Source organism: Pleurodeles waltl, chromosome 8 (genome assembly GCF_031143425.1).
Source record: "Pleurodeles waltl isolate 20211129_DDA chromosome 8, aPleWal1.hap1.20221129, whole genome shotgun sequence".
In the NCBI taxonomy this organism is placed as follows: domain Eukaryota; kingdom Metazoa; phylum Chordata; class Amphibia; order Caudata; family Salamandridae; genus Pleurodeles; species Pleurodeles waltl.
The window spans coordinates 768,579,909-768,602,902 of record NC_090447.1 but is presented as its reverse complement, the minus strand read 5'-3'; the positions used below and the strand labels follow the sequence as shown (position 1 = coordinate 768,602,902).

At 43.6% G+C, this 22,994-nt stretch overlaps 1 protein-coding gene across 1 annotated transcript in view; it reads right to left on the bottom strand.

Moving 5' to 3' along the window:
* ADGRG2 (adhesion G protein-coupled receptor G2) overlaps positions 1-22,994 on the bottom strand; it is a 904,627-nt gene that overhangs the window by 423,398 nt on the left and 458,235 nt on the right. The window contains exon 6 of the mRNA XM_069205012.1: positions 2,421-2,456. Within this exon, the coding sequence (XP_069061113.1) occupies positions 2,421-2,456 (36 nt within the window). The remainder of the gene's footprint in view (positions 1-2,420; positions 2,457-22,994) is intronic.

The window sequence follows — 22,994 nt, the reverse complement described above, 5'->3', positions numbered from 1 at the left end:
GCAGGTTGTATGTTTCCTGCCCTCAGTGTGGTGTATGTTGTTTCCTATCTTCCACTACTTAAAGCCTTTTTCGCTTTATAAAGTCGCTTGGGCAGGCCCATTATATCCACCTTAAAGGTGTTTCTTTACTTAAACATTTTGAATGCTTGTCCATGACTGAACTGTTTCCTAGTTTTGGAAATCATAAAAATAAGTTCCCCCCACTGGAGATTGACATCTCTCCAATATAATTGATACACTGCTGCCCTTTCTTTTTAAAGCTGTGTTTCTCCCCTGAAGACCGTAGACAAACTCCAAATGCAAACTCAGGTTTACTTGTGAGAGTAATGAGCACATATATTCCAATGAACAGCATTCTGTAACACTAACCTTTGTCCCATCCAAGTTAACAAAAAGGAGACTGATATTCAGTGTAGTGGGACTTGAACCATTTCCAGTCTCATTGCATTGTATGTTGTTATCTTGTAAGTCTGGTTGAGTGTTATTCACCAATGTAGCATACAGTACAACAGGTGACAGGCAACAGCGTCACATATCTTTTTTCTGTGACTGTGGTTCCATTCACTAGTGCCAGTCCCTTGGCAATTTTGTGCTTGTTGAACAGACTGTGGCCTTGTGATGCAAAACGTGTTCCTGCATCTTTAGTGGCTACCTAAATTCCACTTCTCCATACTATAGCTGCTGCCTACTTTCAGCACAAGTCCCTCATGGCATGCTTATGTTCTCTCCCTTATTTCATGTGATGATGTAGTTGTCAGTTTTGCTGTTGGTTCCTCTTGCTCTATTCTTTTCACTGTGTGCTAGAAAGGGCTGCCATTTCATGATCAGTCTATGAAGGGTCATGTCCATTATGGATCTATAACATAAGATGAATTAGTTAAGTTTCAATTTTGTTTGTATTGATTTTCAATATGTCCAAGTCATCATAGGAAGCAGACTTTTATTTATCCTGCACTATGTTTTCAAGGGCTTCCATGATAAGTGCCATGTGGTTTAAATCTCTGGCACGATTCATGGCTTACTTAGAGGAAACTGGACATGTTAGACCTAAGGGCAAACTTCATTACTTTTTAATTTACAGTGAGTATCATACAAGAGAATAGCTCTATTAATGTGACTGAGAACAATGCCAATACTATCAGAAAATAAATCAACATTTGTAAGAACAGGAGCACAATGCATTTCCTTATTTCTAATCTAAGTAGTGATTACTGTACATTCCATAGAAGAGGGTGTAGGCGCAATGAGGTGATTATTCATACTGCAACTAGTGTCCTGTGCTCAAGTGGAATATGCAAATTAACGTAAAGAAGATCAAGTCAACCACTCTGACAAATAGACTCCTTTATTTAATGTAGAGGAAGAGAGCCTCGATCAAGAGCAGAAAGAGCATCATACAAATGAGGAAACAGAGACATACTTCCTTATAACTGCAGAGAGGGAATGAGTTCTTAAAAATAGGATCTTCCATTCAAGTGTGCATAGTGAAAACATCCGTACATGGATTCCATATCATTGCTGATATGACCCTTTAGTTCTTAAGTCCTGCGATGTACAATAATGAGACATTTGCTTTGAAACTTTACTTGTCTCTGTGTCCTCGCCATTGTAATTAGTACCACTTTTATGCACCTAAATGACATGTGTACATGATGGAGATAGATCTCTGTCTGATGAGATGTCTGATCCCATTTTGGCTGCTTTAGAGAAATGGAGGGAGGGCAAATTCAGAGACCTAAAAGTGTAATATAGCCAACCAAGGAGCTCTAAATCCATACCAGAAGAAAGGGGTATCAGACAGCAGCAATCAGTGGCGCTTGAACATCTCCAATTCTAGCCTTTGTTGATATTATTCAGTCTTTTCCTATGTTTTTTCAGTCCTTTAATGGACAAAGCAGTAATAGCCAGTCTGAAGACCTCCATTGTTTTATGTGTCAGCATCAATGTTTGCTCCCCTCGCCTGGGTCCGCCATGCCTTGCATAGCACACCCATGCAGAGACAACCAGTGAAAGTCACCTTGCCTGTAACGGGGTGGGTTGACCAGCACTGAGTCCTGGTTGTGTCTGTGTTGTCAGAACCCCAGGAGAGGAACTGCAAGTTTGATGAGGTAAGAGCTTGTCAATTCATGGTGGAGCTCCCAAATCTGCTAGACTATAAATGGCCTCTTCTGCTTGTGCTATACTTGAACTTTGAATGAAAATGATCATTGGGGAAATGTATCTTTCTTTCCACTCAGTGCTTGCCTTCCACCTCCCCGATTAGTCATGCACTGCCAAATTCAGTCTGGTTCATTGAGTGTATTCATTCTTCTGTGTATTACCCCAGTGGCAGTCAACATTTCTATTGAATTTTAGTATGACAATGCAAGAACGATGTGTGGAAATGAATTGTATATATGTTTTAGTCTAGAAAGTCTCACCTCCAATCCTGGGCATGCCTGCTGGTGTTGTGCGGACTGGAAAAGAAATATAAAATAGATCAGAGTAGTGAGCAATACATCACCTTCAAGTAATTAGATTAATAAAGACAATGAAATACAGTTTAATGAAATACTGCCTAGAGCGACTTAGGAAAGTGGTTCATAACCTGTGATCCAATGACCCCTGGGAATCAGTGACTATTTTACTAAATTAAATAATATTAAAATTGACACAATATCATTAATAAAGTTTATACAAATAAGGGAGCAAATTGAAAATTTGAGAAGTTTTTCCAAATTTGATTTTTAGGTAAACAATTTTTTTTTAAATGTGGCCACTTGTTAGGTGTATACATGTTTTTATATTTTTGTGTATTGTCAGAGGTTCAATCATAGAAATTGCTTAGGTCGGCATTCTCTGGCTTCCAATAATGACTCAGTGGGGACCCACAGATTCCAATAATGGTTCACGGGGGTCCACAGAAGTCAAACAGTTAAGAACTGCTGACCTAGGGAATAGTGGTACAACTGGCAATACATCAGTCAGCTACAAAAATGCAGAGAAAAGCAAAAGTAGTTAATAGAAGGTGGCATTTTTCATGATTTGCCTATGTAGTAATACATGGGTTCTGTGAAAGTGGCAAAGACCACTGTGATTTTAACCTTTTGATCATAAGATGTATTTGTCTGCTCAGTAAAAATCCAGTCTGGAATGGAGGTATGAGCCTTGAAATTACTTTGACTAATTTTGCCGCCAGATCTTTCAAGAAGATTTTATAGACAGTATTCAATTGTGCAATTGAGTAATAAACTCAGAAGTTATTCCTATGGTTACTTGGATTTAAAAACACCACCAATACCCAGTTTACTGAAGAGAACACACTCATACTCCTTCACACCCGGCTTCATCAGGGTGAAGTAGCACCACAAATTATTTTAAATACTCAGAGATTCCAGCTTCAACTCATGCTTTCCTGCTTGGGAAATGCATAATTGTTACACATATTCATTTTCAGGGATATGGGATGTCAACATTACATGTTGTAAGTCACTCAATCTATAACTTACCAATGGTGTCAATTACTGCCCTAATCTTTCCTCTGATTTGGTGACAGGTGAATTACAGAACCTCTTGTAGAAAGAAAAGAAAAACCTGCATAGTTTACTCAAATCTTTAATAATTGACATATTTGTAGGATTTTGTTTTTGCCTGCTGCCTTTTACTTGGCATATCAGCCAAGAAATGTGCCTGTATATATGTGGATTAATGCATCTCTAGAAGCTTTCTAATCTGGCTGTTTCTGAATTGTTTGGCAAAAGCTGGCCAATCTTTTGCAATGAACTATGAAAAATTGTTGTAATATGAGAATGGTGTCTTCACTGTTGACTACCTTGTAGACATTTTGCTTTGTGCTGCTGACTACTTTCAGGCTATAGGTAGGTGATCTGACACTACAGCACATTCTGTCCTGACTCAACATATTCAAGGTCCTAGAAGATGAATAACAACCTAATCTAGCACAGTAGGCATAAGTGATCATTTTATATATCAATGTATATCTTATTTGATCTAGCACACTAATCAAGTGTTCTTCCTGTTGCTTCCAAATCAAAAAGCATACTAATACTCACAACTAGAGGTGTGTCTGATGCAGCCTCAGAGTGTTCCAACCACATGCAAGCTGGAGCACCAAAACATATTATGTTTACCTCCTGTTTTGCTAGTAGGTGTAAAAGAAAGTATGTTTATGAGGACATGTGTACATAAAACCTAAAACTATAAAACAATTATTCTATAAAATCATTTTAAAAATTCACATGACTCTGCTTAACAGCAAGAATATAACTAGCAGTTCCTACTGCACCGTCAAGATAGCACATTTCAGATAACAGCCCCACTGCACTTAACCTTGAATGTGTTTGGTATTTTAAAAATAGGGTCTTAAAAACTTAATACGGGCGGTGATATAAAAAATACAATCCATAAGTACATGAGACAAGGAGAATTTTACATTGAGGGAGCACGTACAGAATCCATTTCCATCCTGAACAATGTGACAATTTAGAACTTAAAAAATTGGTCATATCCCAGTACCACTTTTAAAATGTTATTACGTAGCCTAGGGTCAGGTACCTGGGCCAAATAAGGAAACCCATATGTTGGTCAAGAGAGTTTAATGAGAAGCTACTGGAAGGTTTCTCCCTCAAGTAGACCATGTCCAAAGAACCGTCAACCTTTCCTAAAGATTCTCTCAAAGCTTGTTTACTAGGAAAGGGAGACCATGTTTCAATTGCACCCCAAAGTGAATGATTTTTCTTGAAATCTATTATCCTGGACTGAGCTTCTCTGGCCCCACTGCCTTTCACCAGTGAGGATTTCTTCCTAACATAATCTAGAAAATCTAGAAAACGTTAAAGCTTCGCTATCTACTAATAGCATATTAAGACATCTCAGAACACAGGAGTTTGCCTGCAAGTTTCAGGAAAAAAGATAAAATTCTCTTCTTAGACCCTGAAACATGGTTCATGGAGGTAGCAACACTGGACTCCTAAGTACTGCCCCCTCTAACATATTCCACTTACAAGAAGGAAGAAGTACAAGAACCTCTGCTTCGTACAGTGCCAAGGGGGGTACTTTCCCATTGTGGGCCTTAATAATTGGAGTAAAAGCCAAGCCCCCATACCTCTGGTTAAATTTAACCAGACATTCAGCTTGGTAATGGATCTCTGCTTGATGTTCCCCATGTGGGTATCCCATTTTAAGTTCCTATAGAAGGTCTGCCCTAGGTACTTATAGGAGTCCACCAGTTCTACCACTAGGGAGTTGGATATCAATTTGAAATTATGCACCTTTTTCCCCAAAGACCACTACCTTTGTTTTGTCTAAGTTTATTTTCAACAACTTCTGCTTGCTATATGCCTAGAGGGAGTCACATTTCCTTTGCAGACTGATAGGAGTGTAATCCAGCAAAACCAAATCATCCGCATTCAGAAGGCATGAGATATGCCACTCCCCAACTTTGGGGAAGAATGAATTTGATAATTTTATAGCTGCTTTGAGATTTGTCAAGAATAAGCTGAAAAGTGATGGAGCTTAGACACACCCATGTAGAAGGCTATTCCGAATTGAGATCTTTTGCGAAAATCTACCAGATTTATCAAATTCAATCCGTCTCAATTATCCATATGTAATTCTTGTATTGCACTGAGGAATTCAATTGGAATCTTCCATAGAAGACCCCTGTCTATTGTGTCAAAGACTGTATGAAAATCAATTAAACAACAGCACAGCATTTGATTAAGTTCCAGGGATTTTTAAATAATGCCCCAAAGAGCAAAACAGTGATCTATGGTTGAGTGACCCTCCTGGAATCCTCCTTGCTCAACCAGTATAATCTTGTACTCCTACAATCATTCATCCAAGTTAGACTATAACATTTTTGATAACACCTTCTCCAAGATGTCCAGGAGGCTAATCAATCTATAATGCGATGGATGTGCGCCATTCCCCTTTTAAAGTATAGGACTCACTATTGACCCTCTCCATTGTGAGGGGTATTGGCCTGTTGTGGCTATCCAGCTGAACATGAGATAAAACCTTCGCCAACCAGCCACTGTTTGTTTTTAGTTAAGGCTGCTGGGATACTGTTGTGGCCAGCTGCTCTTGATAACTTGATACGGTCAATTACTGTCCTTACCGCTTTCTCGGAGAACTATTTGGGTGCCATATTCATAGTAGGAGCTTGTTCAGGGCAGGATGGAGCAGATGAAATGCCACATAGACTCTCCCAGTACACAGCCCAGATATCCTATGCAATCATACATGTTAGGATCCCTTCATATGAACTGCAAGTTTAATTTTCTTTTATCCAGAATTCTTGCTGGTCCCCTGACTGTATAAGCTACAACATTCGCCCCACTTACTATGGTAGAAAGTAGTTTTCTCTCTCTAATCAGCTGCCTTTACTGAGAAGTTAGCCTATCCAGTTCCTGTTTGGGATATCCTTCTGGTCTCAACCTAAATTATTTGGATGCTTTCCTCGCAAGACTTTTCATTTCCTAACAGGTAGAATTGAACCAGCCCTTCCCATTATCATGGTCCGTTGTCTGTAACCCATACTTTTTGATGTTTACTCCTATACAATCCAAAATTTTCTATAATCCCATGAAACCACATGATTCTATTTTCATTTGCCATATAAAAAACATCACAGTTGTTGGTTAACTGACATACAGAGAAAAGCTGGAGGTGGAGTGGGTTGAGCTGTGTTGTGAGTCTCCATGGGAAGGTTACCTTCAGGAGCAGCACCATTCTGGATGCCACAGGTTGATGAAAATATAGGACATCCAAAGTTGCCAATGATCACTTCCCCTTCATATTTTGTTACTTTAAAATCCAAATAAAGTCCAAACTGCCAAGCTGGAATGGCCAACAGGGCCCTCTGAGCGGCCTTCTGGGAACGTTGCATTCTAAACAACCATTTAGACATAACAACCCATTGTTCCCCAGCCACTGACCCAATACCTTTGCCTCCTGCTTTATTGAAGCAGCCGGAAATGGGTCTGGAGGAATATTACAGTAATCCTGTACCTCCTCCATCTGATTGTCCAACTGATAGGGATACAGACTGGCATTAAAATCCCCTTCCATTATTATGATGGCCTCTTGGGATTTTTCAAGAATTTCCTGAAAGGATTGACCAAAAGCCAATTATTCATTCTGCAATCTTCCTCTTTACAGATATATTTATTTATCAATATGAAACATCTGCAAACCTTATTTTCAATCATAATTCTGCCACAGACAGCTGTACACCACTAGACAGGCTGACAACCTCAACAGATGTTTTAACTACTTTAGTAGATATTAGGGTTAACACCCCTGCAGAAGCTCTTACCTTTCCTCGTTTGTAGCCCTTACTGTTTGTAGCTACAAAGCCTTCTACTGTTTTATCCTCTCTCCACCAAGACTCCTGAATGGACACCACATGGTAGGGCTTTATTCTCCGTTCAACAACCCTGTTAAAGCATTCAAACCCATGTATGTTCCAGCTTAGAATTCTCTGGATGGGAGAGGATTCCTCCCTATATGGAGCACTAGCCCAATCATCCCACTCCCACATGCCTCAAAGCTGCATCAGTGGGCAAATCTATTTCATGCTTCCACTTTGGGATCCCCCACTGATCTGGCATTCTGTCATTCACAAATACTACCCTTAAATTTTTAGGGAATCAGACGATCTTGTCTGGCCCCCTTAGCAGTTGGCATCAACCCAGCTGGGGAATAAGATGAAATCATCTCCTGTTGACACAAAGCATGCTTAGAAAGGAAGTGGAGCTTAAGCAATTCACCCTTGTATTCTCTATATGGGGATCTTTATATCTAAACCAACACTGGCTAGGTCCTCTTTTGCCTTAACTGCCATAAGTGCAATGAAGGGGGAGATAAAGTCAACTCTTGTTAATTCCCTCCCTTGCTCCCCAGCCTGAAGCCCTACATGGCCTCAATCACCTGAGGAGATCCCAGAGAGTAAGGGAATCTGCTGAAATATGCTCAGAGTTTTTGAGCGATTCAGAGGGCGCAGTACTTTGGCTTTTTTCCCCTGGCGAGTTATATCCAAAATCAAGACATGGGATCAAGGTCCTAGTGTGAGTAGCTTCTCTGCCAAAATAATGTTTTCTTTATTCCCTTTAAACTGCAGGGAATTGGGCCCCTTCCCCTTACCAAGCACAGAGGTGCCATTATGTGCAGTAGTACTGTCTTATTAGCAGGGATTTCCTACATGGCCGGCTCCTAACATGTTTTATTACATCCATCTGGATAGGGGTAAAAGGTGCTGGTATCCTGCCACTAAATGGGGATAAGAACATCCATTATTTTTAACCTCAAATACTTTTGTTGTGCGTGTGCAACTCTTTTCTTCCTTCTTTCCATATTCCCTCTATCCAGCCTCAACTCAGATGACCTGGCTCCTCTTTCCATCCCTCTATATGCCTGTGAGAAATAATAGCTCGAGGAGAACTTGAGGGGACAAAAATATATTGCCTTTTCCTAACTGGCATTGGGCATTTTGAGATATAACTTTCGGGTCCTGGTGATCCACTATACCCTTTATTGTGCCTGGTCCTTCCCCTTTCCTACTTTGAGGTTTGCCATCATAAGCTCCGTACCCTCAATTACTACTGGCATCCCGTTGTTAGGTTTACACAGATGAGCAAGGATATCTTTCTGATGCTTTGACTGAACACTTGATTAGTACTAATAACCACAAGAGTCTCAAAAATGCCTTGTATCATGTTTTGTATCCGTAATATTACATCCAACAGGGACGCTGAACCAGATGGCTGAATGACAACAGATGCTCCATTGAATACTGAATTATATTTGACACAGGGGCCGATGGATCCTTCAAAAGCAGAGACCCACTCTGTTCCTGGGAATCCACACTGCTTTGGGACTTAAAGGATCCAGACCCTTTGACCAACAATAAGGGGTCCAACACATTGAGACAAGTTGAGGACGAGAGTCTGGGGCCCCTGTCCAGATTGGATGGAAAAGAGTCCTCCAAGTTGTCTTCTGGTTGGCCACTTTTACCTTCTGGAGCCACCACTTCTTGGGCTACTCCTTGGGCTCTGGGGGTCCCATTAACCTTTTTTGAAGGAAAATTGGGACTAACGTTAAAGTGCTTGGTAATTCATTTCCTTATTGAAGTGGCATGAGGTGGGGGAGAAGCATTTTCATTCTGAACTGAAGCACATTCAGATGTGCTAGGATTAAAATCAATTGAGTCCTTTGTTTTTTTGATCCCTTCCTTTATCCTCTTACAAAGTCTCACATGCTCTTTACATTTTGGGATCCCAGGCAATGCCCTCTTATAGTGAAGCAGGAGAGGCGATAAGGGGCTCGGGATCCATAATGAGTCCAAGATGCTATGTTAACAGCAGAAATTGCCAGTAACAGGTGGAATCACTTACCCCCTCTTTTGCTGCTCTATTGAGAGCACACTGCTCCCCCCACCACCACACCACAACTTTATCAACCAGTAATTTTTTTGTAATGCAAGATACATAATAAGGCTGCTTTATTCCAAATAGTCTACTTCCCGATGAGTAGGTGGCTAGCTGCTAAAAGCCTACGGAGCACATACAAACCAAGGCTGAGCCCAGGGCTAGAGACCATGGGGATGCAGACAACCACCGCCACCCTGCAGCACAGGCACACTTCATCGGTTCCCCGAGGGACAGGAGCACAGTAGTGGGGAAGTTCCTGACCCACTTCTAAGCCCCTGCGCCCCTGCACCCCTGCCCCCTAAGAGGTGTAGGAGCTCTCACTGCATGATTACCTCAAAGTCCACAGATTAGGCTGCTTATTCTGGGGACCATAGACTGGCAATTACACTCTTACCTTGCCCCGTCTTCCGAGGGCTGTGGTTCGCTTGCCCCTCTTTGTTAGGCACTTACGGCATCCGAGCAGTTGCTGTAGTGAAACCGTACAGCACAAAACACAGGGAAGCGAAAGTGGGTGGGTAGGAATGAGCACAGCAGTGGCGAGGTGGCATCAGATTGTCTTATGGAAGCTGACCTGTGCCATATTTGTTGCTGTTGTTGGAATGAACAGAACTGCTGAAGGACACCCTTCCAGATTTTTTTAAGTTTTCAAAAAACACTAACTTTGCAGTCTGGATACAACAACGAAAATTAACGTTTATGCACTTCTCCCAACCCACTGCAAACCATGGACAAGAGGAATATGTTGGTTAGCAGTAGACCCGCTGTTAATCAAATCTCCTTACAAGCTGATAGATTAGGAACATCCTTTCAAAAAAACTGCAATTTTTTTTTTTAGTTTCATCATCACATCAATCCTTCCAATGAGTTCAGTGAAAGAAGCTCTGCCTGAGGTCAAGACTTGGCTTTTAATTTGGATGTCCAACTGGCGATTGACATCTTCAGTCTTCTGTGTCCTCTGTGCATACTGTTAGATTTTAATCAAATCCTTTTATTCCATCATTGAGTTGAGACGGTGTTGATTTGGCACCTCGGAATACAAATATTTTAATCATCATTTTTTTACACTGTACTTCTTGGCCCACCATCTGATAAATGATATGTGGTGCCTGCTGCTCTAAATGCAGGTTAGCAATGTACCCAGCAAAGTTCAATTGAACTTCTGAGACTGCCAGTGGAGGTATGGATGGAACAGATCTTGTCTAAATTGCCAGAAGTCCCAATGATTAGATACCACTTTCTGATATAGAGTTTTAGAAAGAATTCTAGGGGCAGTTTCCTTGCACCTTCCCTGCCTTTTCCTTCCACCTAGTGATTTGTTGGTCTAATCTAGTGCTAAGTCGATGGCTGTACTGATGAAGAACATATTGTCTTTTAAGGACCTTTGTAGACCAAGAAAGGTATTGATATTGCTATGGGTTTAGACAAGCGAAATGTGGATCAGACAGGGCCTCTGAGAGGAGAGTAAGAAATGGATACTGAGATAGCAAGAGGAGTGAAGGATGGCTTCTGTAACCTTCTTGGGATTCTGAGCAGTGCTAGTTGATACTACTCCCCAACTACATGTAAGTGAGGTTCTGGCTGCTATAACAAGCAAATTCTGGCTAGCTGCAGTAGGTGGAGGGACCTGGAAGTTGGAGTGGTATCAGAGGAGGGGCTGATAAAGCAACCAAAATAAAACACCACTATTGGTTCTCTCGCTCTAACCTTTTTATGCTCTGTCTTCAAAAATTTTGTGTGACTTCCTACCTGTAGGACTAGGTGCTAGATTTCAATGTGACCCAGCTTTCTTGTGGTCACTCCTTTGTGCGATAGACCCTTCATCTAATGATGAGATTTCCTTTCCTCTCATATTGACAAGGCAAATGCTCTTAGGTGTAACCAAATAAATATTTTGTGAGCAGCCCTTTGACAAACCTCGTGGTACTCAACAAAGGGCTGCCCATTCTGTTTTTGATCTTTTGGACTGTAATCATAGTTGTCTTAACCTTGTTGCTCATATTCTTGTGACACCAAAGAAAATCTTCAGTTTTATTGCCAATTTGGGATGACAATTTGATCTCAAGGAATAAAGGAAACAATTGACGAGTAAAACTAGAGGGCACAATTTGTTTGACGGTAGCATCCTCAAGACGTCAAAAGTTCAGGGCAGATGTATTGGACCTGGCTCTGTTACACATTTACTCACTGATTATCTTCACAAATATTTATCTCAGTGGGGTGACAATAATACGATATTTTCTTTAAAAATGTTAGTTAGCTAATTCCGACATAACTAGAAGAACTAATCGGTTTCATTAATTCCCATGTGCTGATGTAGCCATAATTACCAACAAGGTTTATAGTTGTTGAGGTACATACAAACTTTATTCCAGCAGTCAGCCAAACACACACAATTGCCAAGCGGCAAGCCAACATCTAGACAGGAGATCTGTGTGTCATCCTTTTGGCAGGTGGACAGGGGATTCATCAGCACCATTGTGTATCTCTTCTGGGCTCATATCTTAGCAGGGCTTTGTCTTTGTCCAGGTGCCAGTTCTTCTCTCCTCTTTGTATGTAGCTACTTGAATAGGAATAGAAGCAACAACTATAACATGCTTTAACTCACCTCTAGGGTGTTAAAAACCTATCATCTATCATCCTCCTCATTCTTCTTCTAAACTAGTTGAGAAATGACTGAGCAAGCAGTGCTTGTGCGCTCTCCTTAAACATGTTGAATTGGCTTTTAACCAAATGGCATTTTTAATTTACTTGCAAGTCCCTATAAAAGTAGCATGAGTTGTGCCCAGGGCCTGTAAATTAAATGCTAGTAGTGGGCCTGCAGCACTGAGTGTGCTGCCCACTTACATGGCACTGTAAACATGTCTCAGGTCTGCCATTGCAGCCTTTATGTGTATAGTTTTAAACGGCCATATAGACCTGGCAGAATAAATAAACATTTGGCCAGGCCCAAAGTTTCCTTTTAATACACATGTCACTCCAAGGCTAGGCCCTTGGCAGCCCCAAGGGCAGGGTGGAGTGTATTTAAAATGTTGGACATGCAATTCCAGGTTTCAAATGCCCTGGTAGTGAGTGAAAACCCTTAAATTTGTTTCTCACTACTGCAAGGCCTACCTCTCCCATAGGGTAATATTGTAATCACCTTACTACATGTTATAAGTGCAAAGTTGGAACAGGTAATACCTTCATGTTTAGTGTCTCTGAAATCACAATTCAAAATAATAACTTATTGTGAAGGTGGATTTTAGATTACAATTCTTAAAATCCCACATTTAGAAAGTTGGCATTTTCTTGCCTTAGCCATTTGGCACCCACAGCCTGTCTCTGGGTCACATGACTGGGTAAAGTTGACAGATGGGCTTTGTGTATTCCTCCTAGACAGCCACACACAATGGGGAGCCTGAGTGTGACTGGATGGGCCATCAGTGGCAGGATGGGAGGGAGAAGATGGACCCAGCCCCAATTACACTTGAATAGGCTGTGGCCTGCCTCCATACAAGCTGCATACCTCCTGTAATTAGGCTGGAGTCACGGCCAGGAGGGCAGGGCACCAATGCACTTCAAAGGCATGCCTCTAGATGATTCTCCTCACTTTAAAAGCTCAACTGGGTGTATATATGCTGGACTCAGACACCACCACTACAGTACACTTCTGGATCTGTGGATACTCTGTCAGGAAGATCGGCTGGTGTGCTGGTATAAGGACTGCCAGACTACTGCTCTGAAGGAACTGTTGCCCTGCTGTGCTGACCTGCTGCCCCTCGCCCTCTTGCTGGGTGAAAAGGACACAAACTGCATCCCTTGAAGCCAGAACCCATAGTGACTCCAGGGGCTAGCTGGCTGGCCTCCTGATCTTAAGCCTCAGGAACACAACATACTTCCAACAACCTTACACCAGCACCTGGACTCTACCATTGGTGAGTCTAACTTGCCAAGTGATGCCACCCACATCCTGAAACCTTAGAAGTGGGCTTAAAGTGCCTTGCCAGCATCTGTGGATCCAGTGGCACCAATGCATTGCCTCTTCTATGTGGCGCAACTCTGAGCAGAACTGACTCACCCACCTCAGTCCCACAACCCACAACGCCTTCAGATCTGCCACTGTCCAAGGCATTCCCCAATGCAGGCCCAGGATTTAAGGTACCCTGTAGAAGGCCTATGCTACATTATGTTTGGCCTGAACTTGTGATTTTTCTCAGTCTGGAGTGAGAAGATGTCCACAGTTGGCACTTTGTGCTTTTTTAATCTTTATGATTGCAATTCTCCGGTTCTACTAATTTGATTTTTGTCCTTTTGTCCTTTTGGTCTTGTTTTATTTATTAAAGAAAGTTCTATTTTCATAACTTGGTGTGGAATCCTTTTTGTGTGGTATTTTTCACGTTGTTATTGTTTGAAGTGTTGCAGAAATACATTTCACATGCCTCTAAGTTAAGCCTGACTGATCTGTGCCAAGCTATCAGAGGATTGAGCACAGGTTCATTTAGGATTGGCTTGTGCCTCACACCCTTATCAGGATTGTGGCTGTTACTTGACCAGGGCTAACACTCCAGTCAACCAAAACCCCAATTTCTTACAATCACTATATGTTTGGTCTGTATCTAGAGGGTATAGTGAGCAAAAACAATAGGCTTGAGTGCAGGCCTGTCAAATTACCAGTAGTGAAGATTTAATTAAAACATCCAACCAATCACTTTTAGATTTTCTAAGTGAGAGAACAGCATCATGTCAGCAGGCAGCACACAGGAACATCGACCCACAGTTTAACACACAGCCAAAGTAGTTTATATCATGGACCACATATGTGAATGTCCTCTTTCTGTTCCTCAATCAGCATCCCTTGAACAGTTCAGAACATTGACCACACTTCATTCTCTGTAACCTCAGCAGCATTGCTATCTCCCAGGTCATGATTGACTCCAGTGGACACTGTTCATTCGTTGTCAACCCTTTCAGCATGCTCACTGCCATGTCTGTTTTTCCAGCATAGGTATCTCTGACAATGTGGCCATATGGCTTGTTGTGACCTTAAAGTTGTCCAACTTCCAACTATACCCACCTCATTAGATCGGTGGTATTCATTACAAAACTATATGTACCTACAAAGCAATGTCAGACCAAGGCATGAGATTTTTAAACGTCCTGCTCGCCGGGCTGCTTTCTTTCTGGTTTCATTCCAGTGCCTACTATGAATTGCTTATATCGTAAGCACCCTCTACTGTTTTTTGTCACTTTATGTGAACGCATTTATCTTCCTCAGTTGTGGCTTGCTCAGCTAAACCTCAGCCTTGCCTGCATACCACATGTTAAAACCTAAAGCGTAGTAGTTTTGTGCGCCTAGGTCTCACATAAGGCGGGCTGGTATACATTAAACATGTGCCTAGAGGGAGTTTTAATGTCAAGCATTAAGTCCCAGCTGCATTAAAATCTGCAAAAGGCGCTTGTCAGCTAAGATGGCAGTCATCTCTTTGTGAACCATAGGCTCTTTGGAGGAGACTTCTCATCCATCCTGCTGCCGGCACTGATTGAGTGACCTCCCAGGGGCCTGCTCACTCCCACTCCCTGACTGCCCGGCACTGCAGAGACACTGTGACCTAGAGCACAGCCTGAGAGGGCCCGGTGTGGCCGAACGCAGTCTCTGTTCCTGGCTTTGGGCCCCACTTCCTGCCGCATTGAGCAGGTGGCTCATTGTAGAGGTGGGGAGAGGGTGCCGAACTGTGAATCCTGGTACCTCAATCCTTGGGCTGTGACAGTCCCTGACTGAAGGCATCCCATTGGGGGAACCCGGCTTGGGCACTGCTGTAGTGCTTTGGGGAGGCCAGCTTGAGAGAGTTGGGCCGTGGGCCACCAGCGGCATCGGAGTCCAATGGCCTGTGGAGGGTACAGCCACAACAAAGCAGGCCCGTTAGACCCTTTATCAGCCAAGTAATGCTGTGGCCCACATAGGGTGTAAACTCAATGAAGTTGGCCCTTGAGGCCCTTTATCAGCCCAGTGCCACCGGGCCGGCCCTGGGTCTGCGTTCAGGCCAAATTCTGATGGCAGCAATTGGACTGGGCCAGGTAGGAGTCACAACTGTTTCTTCTCTCCCCCCCCCCCCCAATTCCTGCCTCCTGGTTTGCTGTCGGCCCTGTGGGCAAAACAGGTTGTCCTTCTTCTACTGGGGGGTAGGTTTGAGCGGGCTTCCCCCCCGACTGTCCTGTGCACCTACCCTGGGGGGGACCTGACTGCTCGTGAAGCCACCTCGGAGGGGACCTGACTGTTTGTGCTGCTGGGATTGGGAACTTTCCATATATAGGTGGGTCGGGACCTGTGGTTCACCCCCACCCCACTAGTTTGGCCTCATCATACCCAACCCTGGGTGGTGCTCATGGGTGCTTCCGGGCCCCCTAGAAAACTTTGTGGAGACCGATGGCCCATAAAGTGATGGCATGGAATGTTAAAGGCCTCAAAGATATTAAGCAGAGTGCAATCCTGGGTTCAGCAAAATGCCATGCACCGGATGTACGTTTAACTTCAAGAGACCTACCTTCTGGAAGCCAGATGTCCTTTCTTGGCTGGGTATGGCTACAACAAAGTACATCTTGCTGGGCGAACGAGGGGCTCTCGCAGGTGCCAGTCTTGATCTACAATCATCTTCCTATGGTGGTTAACCATACTTCCTCAGAGCCACTATGTTGCCATGGAGGCCTTAGTTAATAGCATTCCCACAACATATTGAGTGTTTGCATTCCCACCCCCAGCTAACTGGCCTTAAGTTGGCAGCTGTGCAGGAAGTCCTAGCAGGGTGTCCCCATGGGGTTACCATTGTGGTTGGAGACTTCAATATGCCATTATCCTCCACAGTAGATATTCTGAGGGTCCGACTAGGACACCAACCCTCACCTTCCTGCCTCGAGGACTAGACAGCCAGCCTTGGCCTTTGCAACTTAGGGCGCACTTGGCACCTCTGTATGCATGCAATTACTCACACCTTCGGGGGACATAAGATCTACTCCTACATTTTCTATATAGTGCCAGCCGCCGACCTACTACTTACTCTCTCTGACCACAAGCTTCCCAGATCATAGATCTGGAGATATGTATAGCACTGGCCAAAGCCCAGTCTGATGTGAATACTACTATACTGCATCATCTTGCTCTGGATAGGCTTTACCTACGGCAGCTTGGCCCTGATGAGGCCAGACAGTATTGGCTGACCTTTCAGAACAGAGTTTATGGATGGGGAGACACGTCGGGTAAGCCCCTGTACTGGCTCTCTTACCAGGGCCAAGCAGATAGAGTGGTGCTCAGCATCCGTGACCCTTACAGAGGGTTAGTATCTGAGACTAGAGACATCACAACTGCGTTAATGGATTACTACTGTGAGTTATACGCACATCACCCATGGTGCTCAAGTGAGTACTCCTCATAGTTGAATGCATATTTGCCACTCCGTTCCTTTGATAGGTCAGCCACTGTGGAGCTTGAGGAACCCCTGACCTTTGAGGAAGTGACTGTAGCCTTCTCTGCCATGAGCTCAGGCAAGATTCTGAGAGTGGATAGTTTCCCATTAGAATATTTTTTTTTTTTTAAACACAGTCCTTACACATCACCTGTTGTCTCTTCAGCATGATGCGATAACCAAAGGTTTTTCCCATTGGAGCTTTACAAGGATGCTTTTGTGGTCCTGCATAAAACCAATAAAACCCTTGCATACTGCGTTTCTTACTGACTGATTTCAGTCATAAATTCTGAACTTAAAATCTATGCCAAGGTACTGGCCAATCGTCTGCTTCAGATTTTCCCAGCTTTGACTCATCCTTACCAACGTAGATTTATGCCACACCGCAGCACCCGTCACTTCATCCGTAGAGTGCAGGTGGCAGTGGCATGCCATCATCTGCTTCCCGGCTCCAGTGCTCCTCTCCCCAAAGACTCAGAGAAAGCTTTCAACTCCCTCAACTGGGACTTCCTTTGGGATTTCCTGGCCTGAATGGATATCAGGCTCCATTTTATTTTGTATGTTCAGACGTTATATGCTGGTCCCATGGACTTGACATGTGTGAACAATTCACTTTCAGGGGCATTTCCAAAGAGGGACCAGGCAGGGTTGTCTCTTGTCCCTCCTCCTCTTTGCCTTAGCATTTGAGCCCCTTGGTAGCCTGGGTTTGCTGTGACACCCAGCACCAGGGGTTCAGATGGAAGGTGGGAGGCCCGGAAGTTTGTATAGCACTTAGTGTGGATGACTTCTTGCTATTCTTGAATGACTCGGAAACAATGGGCCCCAGAATATTATACATGTTCGTTCCCCATGGTCAAGCCTCTGGCATCATGGTCAATCGCTTTAAATCCCTGCTGTTTCCGCTGACGGGCCCTTTGCATGAATGCGGCTGATAGGGCCCAATCCCTCTTAGGTGGTTTAGCGTCATTTACCTTGGTATATACATTTCATCCCTCCCAGATCTGGTCTAGTCACTGAATTTGAAGCTCTTGGTGACACATGTGCGTGGTGATTTGGAGTGGTGGTCCTCCCTTCCCCTCAATATCATGGGCAGGTTTGCATTATTTAAAATGATGGTGTTGCCACTCTTCCTTTACATCCTGCAGAACATTCCCCATGCCATTCCTGGGGCCTGGTTCTGCTCCATCTAGGCCACGTTGGGACCCTTCTTGTGGGCACACAGGGTTCCCAACATAGCTTTCAGTAAATGAGTACAATCCACTTTGAAAACAGCTTAGCAGCAACTGACCTATATCTCTATTATTGGACATCTCAATTGGTGGTTCTGAATGACTGGTTATTTGGGGGCCATGGGGATCTGGCATATGGGCAGAAACATCCCTTATGTCCTGGGATGTGATGGTGGGCCATCTGTATGGGTCGCAAGTCCTCCGCTCCCTTCTAGATTTCACCTAAGTGATCTTTATGACTGTGTGCACATCCATGAGGTGTACTGGCTCAGAGGTATGGCTATGCTCCAAACGCACCCTTGCTCCATCAAGTAGCTGGCTCGGAGAGGTTGGGAGATGGGATCTGATCTACATCTCATGTCTGGGGGACATGTGCCAGGGGTCCCATGTGCAGTCCTTCTCAGAATTGCAAGCTGACTTCCAATTACACCACTCCCAGTTCTTCAGATTCTTATAACTCTGTTACACACTGTTGGCGCATGAGTCCACATTGGAGGAGGCCCCTGAGTTTAGCCCCAAGGAAGGCAGGATTCTTATGGCTCTGCTGGGAGAGAAGCAGTCTCTCAAATATACCGCACTTTGGTTACTAATGATCCGGACCTGCTACTCCTCACATTAAGTGGGAGGCTTGGGTTGGTACTCTGGAGAACGGGGAGGGAGGTGCTCATGGCTCCATGGGAGCTTACCATTTCATTCCATCTCCAGATGTTCCAGCTAAACATTCTACACATTGCATACTTGACCCCACTGATGTTGTGGAGGGCGGTCAAGCTCCCATCGCCCTCATGTCTTACATGTGGGGCAGACGAAGTAGACTTTTATCATGTGATCTGGTAGCCCCCCCCCTTATACACCAAATACTGGTCCAGAGTCCTGTGGGTATTGGCAGATGTGCTGGGAAGGCCCATTGATTGGTTGCCTAAGGTTAATCTCCTTGGCCTTTTGGAAGACTTTAGGGGAGGCTCTCTGAAAGATATATCATGAGGGTGGGTTTCTTATTTGGCAAAAGGGACATTGTCCAGAACTAGAATTCAACTGTTGCCCCGGACTTGTTGGCTTGGCAGCGGGTGATGAACTGGTGTCGCTAAATGGAGGAGCCGGTGTATGTAGTCTGGGGATCTCCACACAAACAACTCAATAAAAATATTTTATTTTAAAAAATCTGCAAAAGATAGCACAACTATATCTACAGAGGGTTTGTGCAAGTTTTACTTTGAGTCCTCCCATATCTAAATCCAGAAAGGTAGTGTTCTTTCAATGTTACTTTGTTGTGCAACCCACAGTTCGTGCATATGTTCTGGATTCACCTCACTCGAATGGCACCTGGTGACATATGCTGCCACTCTCATTGATACCCAACTCCTATAGACTACGGCAGGCTCCATCCTGTACCCCAACTACTTTCAGCCTACATGCTTTAAATATGTTATTTTAAGTTTGCTATATATTGTTAATTGCAGAATAAATTATGACTATGACAATGATAAATGTCTCCTAACAGGAAAAAAGTGTTGAGAATCATGAAGCATCACGAAGAAGGTTGGGAAGTCAGTTTCTAGATCATCATTTCACACAGATTTCTAATAGAGGTCTCCATTACTGGCATGTTTTAACCTGTAATCATGGCTGAGTTAAGTGCCTAGGCATCGGTTTTCCCAAGACATCACTAGCTTTGGAGAGGTCACTCAGTTCTCAGATTAAAGCATCCACGGGACAGAATAAAGATTAAATAGATTAATAACAGGTTCATAATGCTTTGGAGTGATTGAAGTTAGACATGTAACTTGGCGGCAATTGGCAGACACTTCCAGGACTACCAGTCAACTACTGGTGATAATTTGGTTCAATGTAGGCTAACAGCTTGAGCAGGACCTTAGTGAGATTTGAGAAAAGCACCACAGTAAAGTGTAAAGTGTAGAAAGTCTCTCCTTGAGAGTACAAGTTTAGAGGCATACAGTGCAATATTGACAGTTTAATTTGGTTACCTATAGAGTAAAGCTTACTATGTAATTAAGTAGATCCAATGCTTTATTGAGATGGTACTCACAGGAACTGAGTACCTGCACCTCTTTATTGTGAAAGAGAGAGTACCTGCCCATCTCAGCACAGGTGCAATACGTATAATGGGAGAGTACTGGTGCTTCTCGGTAGCAAGCAGTTACTCTGGGATAGTAAATAGCTGCAATGTTATTTTAACATGTCAAGCACAGAGTCAATCTGCTAAAGAATATGTGCTTTTATTTAAGGTTTTGTATTTGCTTTCTTCTTTAATTTACACCCATGCCACATCGGTGGCCACTGATCTCATCCCTTAACATTTCTGTTACTTTCATAAGAGGTCCAGCTGAGTTTGTTATCACAGTCTAAGCAATGCTCACTCACTCTGTGCTTTTTTGGCATCAGAGAAAAAAGTGGGTGCCACGCTCACTGCCCTCACTGCACTCACTACACAGACGAGGCCCAAATAGGTAGAAACCCATCAGGGGTTGCTGGTGTTTTAGCCAAGTGAGGATCTGGTCTGGCAGTTCATGCTGGTCTGTTCCTTTTAAAAGAGCACTAAGTCTGATATGTTTATGGCTTGTCTCATTATAGGGTGGCATAGTAGGCAAAAAACAATGGACTGGAAAATTACTGAGGCAATTATCTGTGGGTGATATTAATTCCAGCATTTTCACTTTTTTGTTTTTTCTCACTTACTCTGAGAAATGATCAAATGTCAATTAACATTGTATTTCTGTATTTATTAATTTTTCTGTTTTCCATGGCTTGATGTATTTCAAAACAACAATTTAGCAGGTGCATGTACATATTTTAAGGCTATTTCTGATAAAAGGAAAGGCCTTACTTGTACACTAGTGTTAATTGCAATGAGGGTAAAGTATATGTTTATGAATTCTTATCCAAAATGTTTAAACAAATCACCTTTACAGCATTTGAACAATTATATTTCTTTACAGGATATATATCTTATCTCAAGAGATTAGTAGTGGTAATATGAATTAGTGCTCAATATAATCACAGAAGGTCTAAGTCAACTTCATTGTTATAGATGGATAGCAAACAATGTCTCTTAGTCAGCTGGCATGTGCTTTGGACAGCGATTGTCCCAAACAAACTGGTTGGAGTTAATAACTAATTATGCCCTGTTTTCACCTCAGAGTCTACTAGCAAGGGTTACAGCTCCCAGCCTCTAGCAATGTGATCTCTTAGACTTAGTAGTCAGGTACCTGTTAGGCCTAGCACCCTTCTGTGGTATTCCGCCAAACCTTTTGCCTCCTCCCCTCCTGTTTTGCTGAATTTGTTTTTGTTAGCCTTAGGACTCTGTGCACTTTGCACCTACTGAACAGAGCTAAAGTGCTTCTGCTCACTCCCTAAAACACAGTAAAAAGGGCTTACACCTGATTGCCATATTTAATTTAGTTATGAGGTCCTAGTAAACTGAGGGCTGGTAAATTAAGGGCTACTAGTAGGTGTAGCCCTATAAAACATGTTTCAGGCGTACAATTACACCCTGTGTGCAATTTTAAATTGACAATTTGACTCGACAAATGTAACTTTTTATGAAGGCTAAAACTCCTTTTTTAATACATAGGACATATGCCCAAGGCCATACTCAGACCATAGGGAAGGGTGCACCGTATTCACAAAGTTAGACAAGTACTTTTAAGTTGTACATGTACTAGTAGTTAAAAGTTCTCAAGTTCGTTTCTCACTACTGTGAGGCCTCCCTCTGCCATAGGATAACATTAGATTTCCTTATTACATTTAATGAGTTATAACTTTTGTCTGGGAGCAGGTAGTAATGCAATATTTGGTCTCGAAAGAAATTGTAATTTAAAATCCTCTTTAACCGGTTCTGTGCCTTGGAAGAGATGATCTCGTCCAAGGCTACAGTTCCCCTGTGCCTTGGACGAGATCATCTCGTCCTAGGCACAGGGGAACGTGGGGGAGCGCTAGCGCGCCCCCCGTGCACCCCCTCCCCCCCAAGGCGGGGATGGAAGGGGAACACCTTCCCCTTCCACCCCCACCCCCCCCCCGTGACATCAGCGCGCGAGCGTGCGCTGATTTGTCACAGGGGCCTCCCCCATCGCGCTGGAAGCTCTGCTTCCAGCGCGATTGAAAGAGAAATGCAAAAGCATTTCTCTTTCAATCACTGGGGGAGGCCCGGAGGGGCTTCATAGGGAAGGAAAAGTATTTCCTTCCCTTTGAAGTCTCTCTGAGGGTTTCAAAGGCTTTTGAAACCCCACTAGACGGCAGAGATTTTTTTTTTTTTTTACTGAAATTTCCATAAGGGAGCGACCCCTTGGGCAAGGGTCGCTCCCATGGGGGGCATTTTTTCGGGAATGCCTTTCTGCCCCCCCTGGGGGCAGATCGGCCTATTATTAGGCCGATCTGCCCCCAGGGGGGGCAGAAACCTCTAGGCACCAGGGACAATTTTTTTTTTTATGTTTCATTTTATTTTTTTAGGTGGGGAGCGACCCCTTAGGCAAGGGTCGCTCCCTGGGGGGGCAAATTTATTTTAGGCCATTTCTGCCCCCAGGGGGGGGCAGAAACCTCTAGGCGCCAGGGCAATTTTTTTTTTGTGTTTTTTTTTTTTTTTTTTTTTAGAGATGGGGAGCGACCCATCAGGCAAGGGTCGCTCCCCAGGGGGGCAAATTGTATTTAGACCATTTCTGCCCCCCTGGGGGCAGATTGGCCGAGTTTAGGTCAATCTGCCCCCAAGGGGGCAGAAACCACTAGGCACCGGGGATTTATTTTTTGGCGCCAATGTCACGCAGGGGGAGCGACCCCATAGGCAAGGGTCGCTCCGGGGGGGGGGGTGGGGGTGGGGGCTGGGGGGGCAAATTTATTTGAGCCCATTTCTGCCCCCCCTGGGGGCAGATCAGCCTATTATTAGG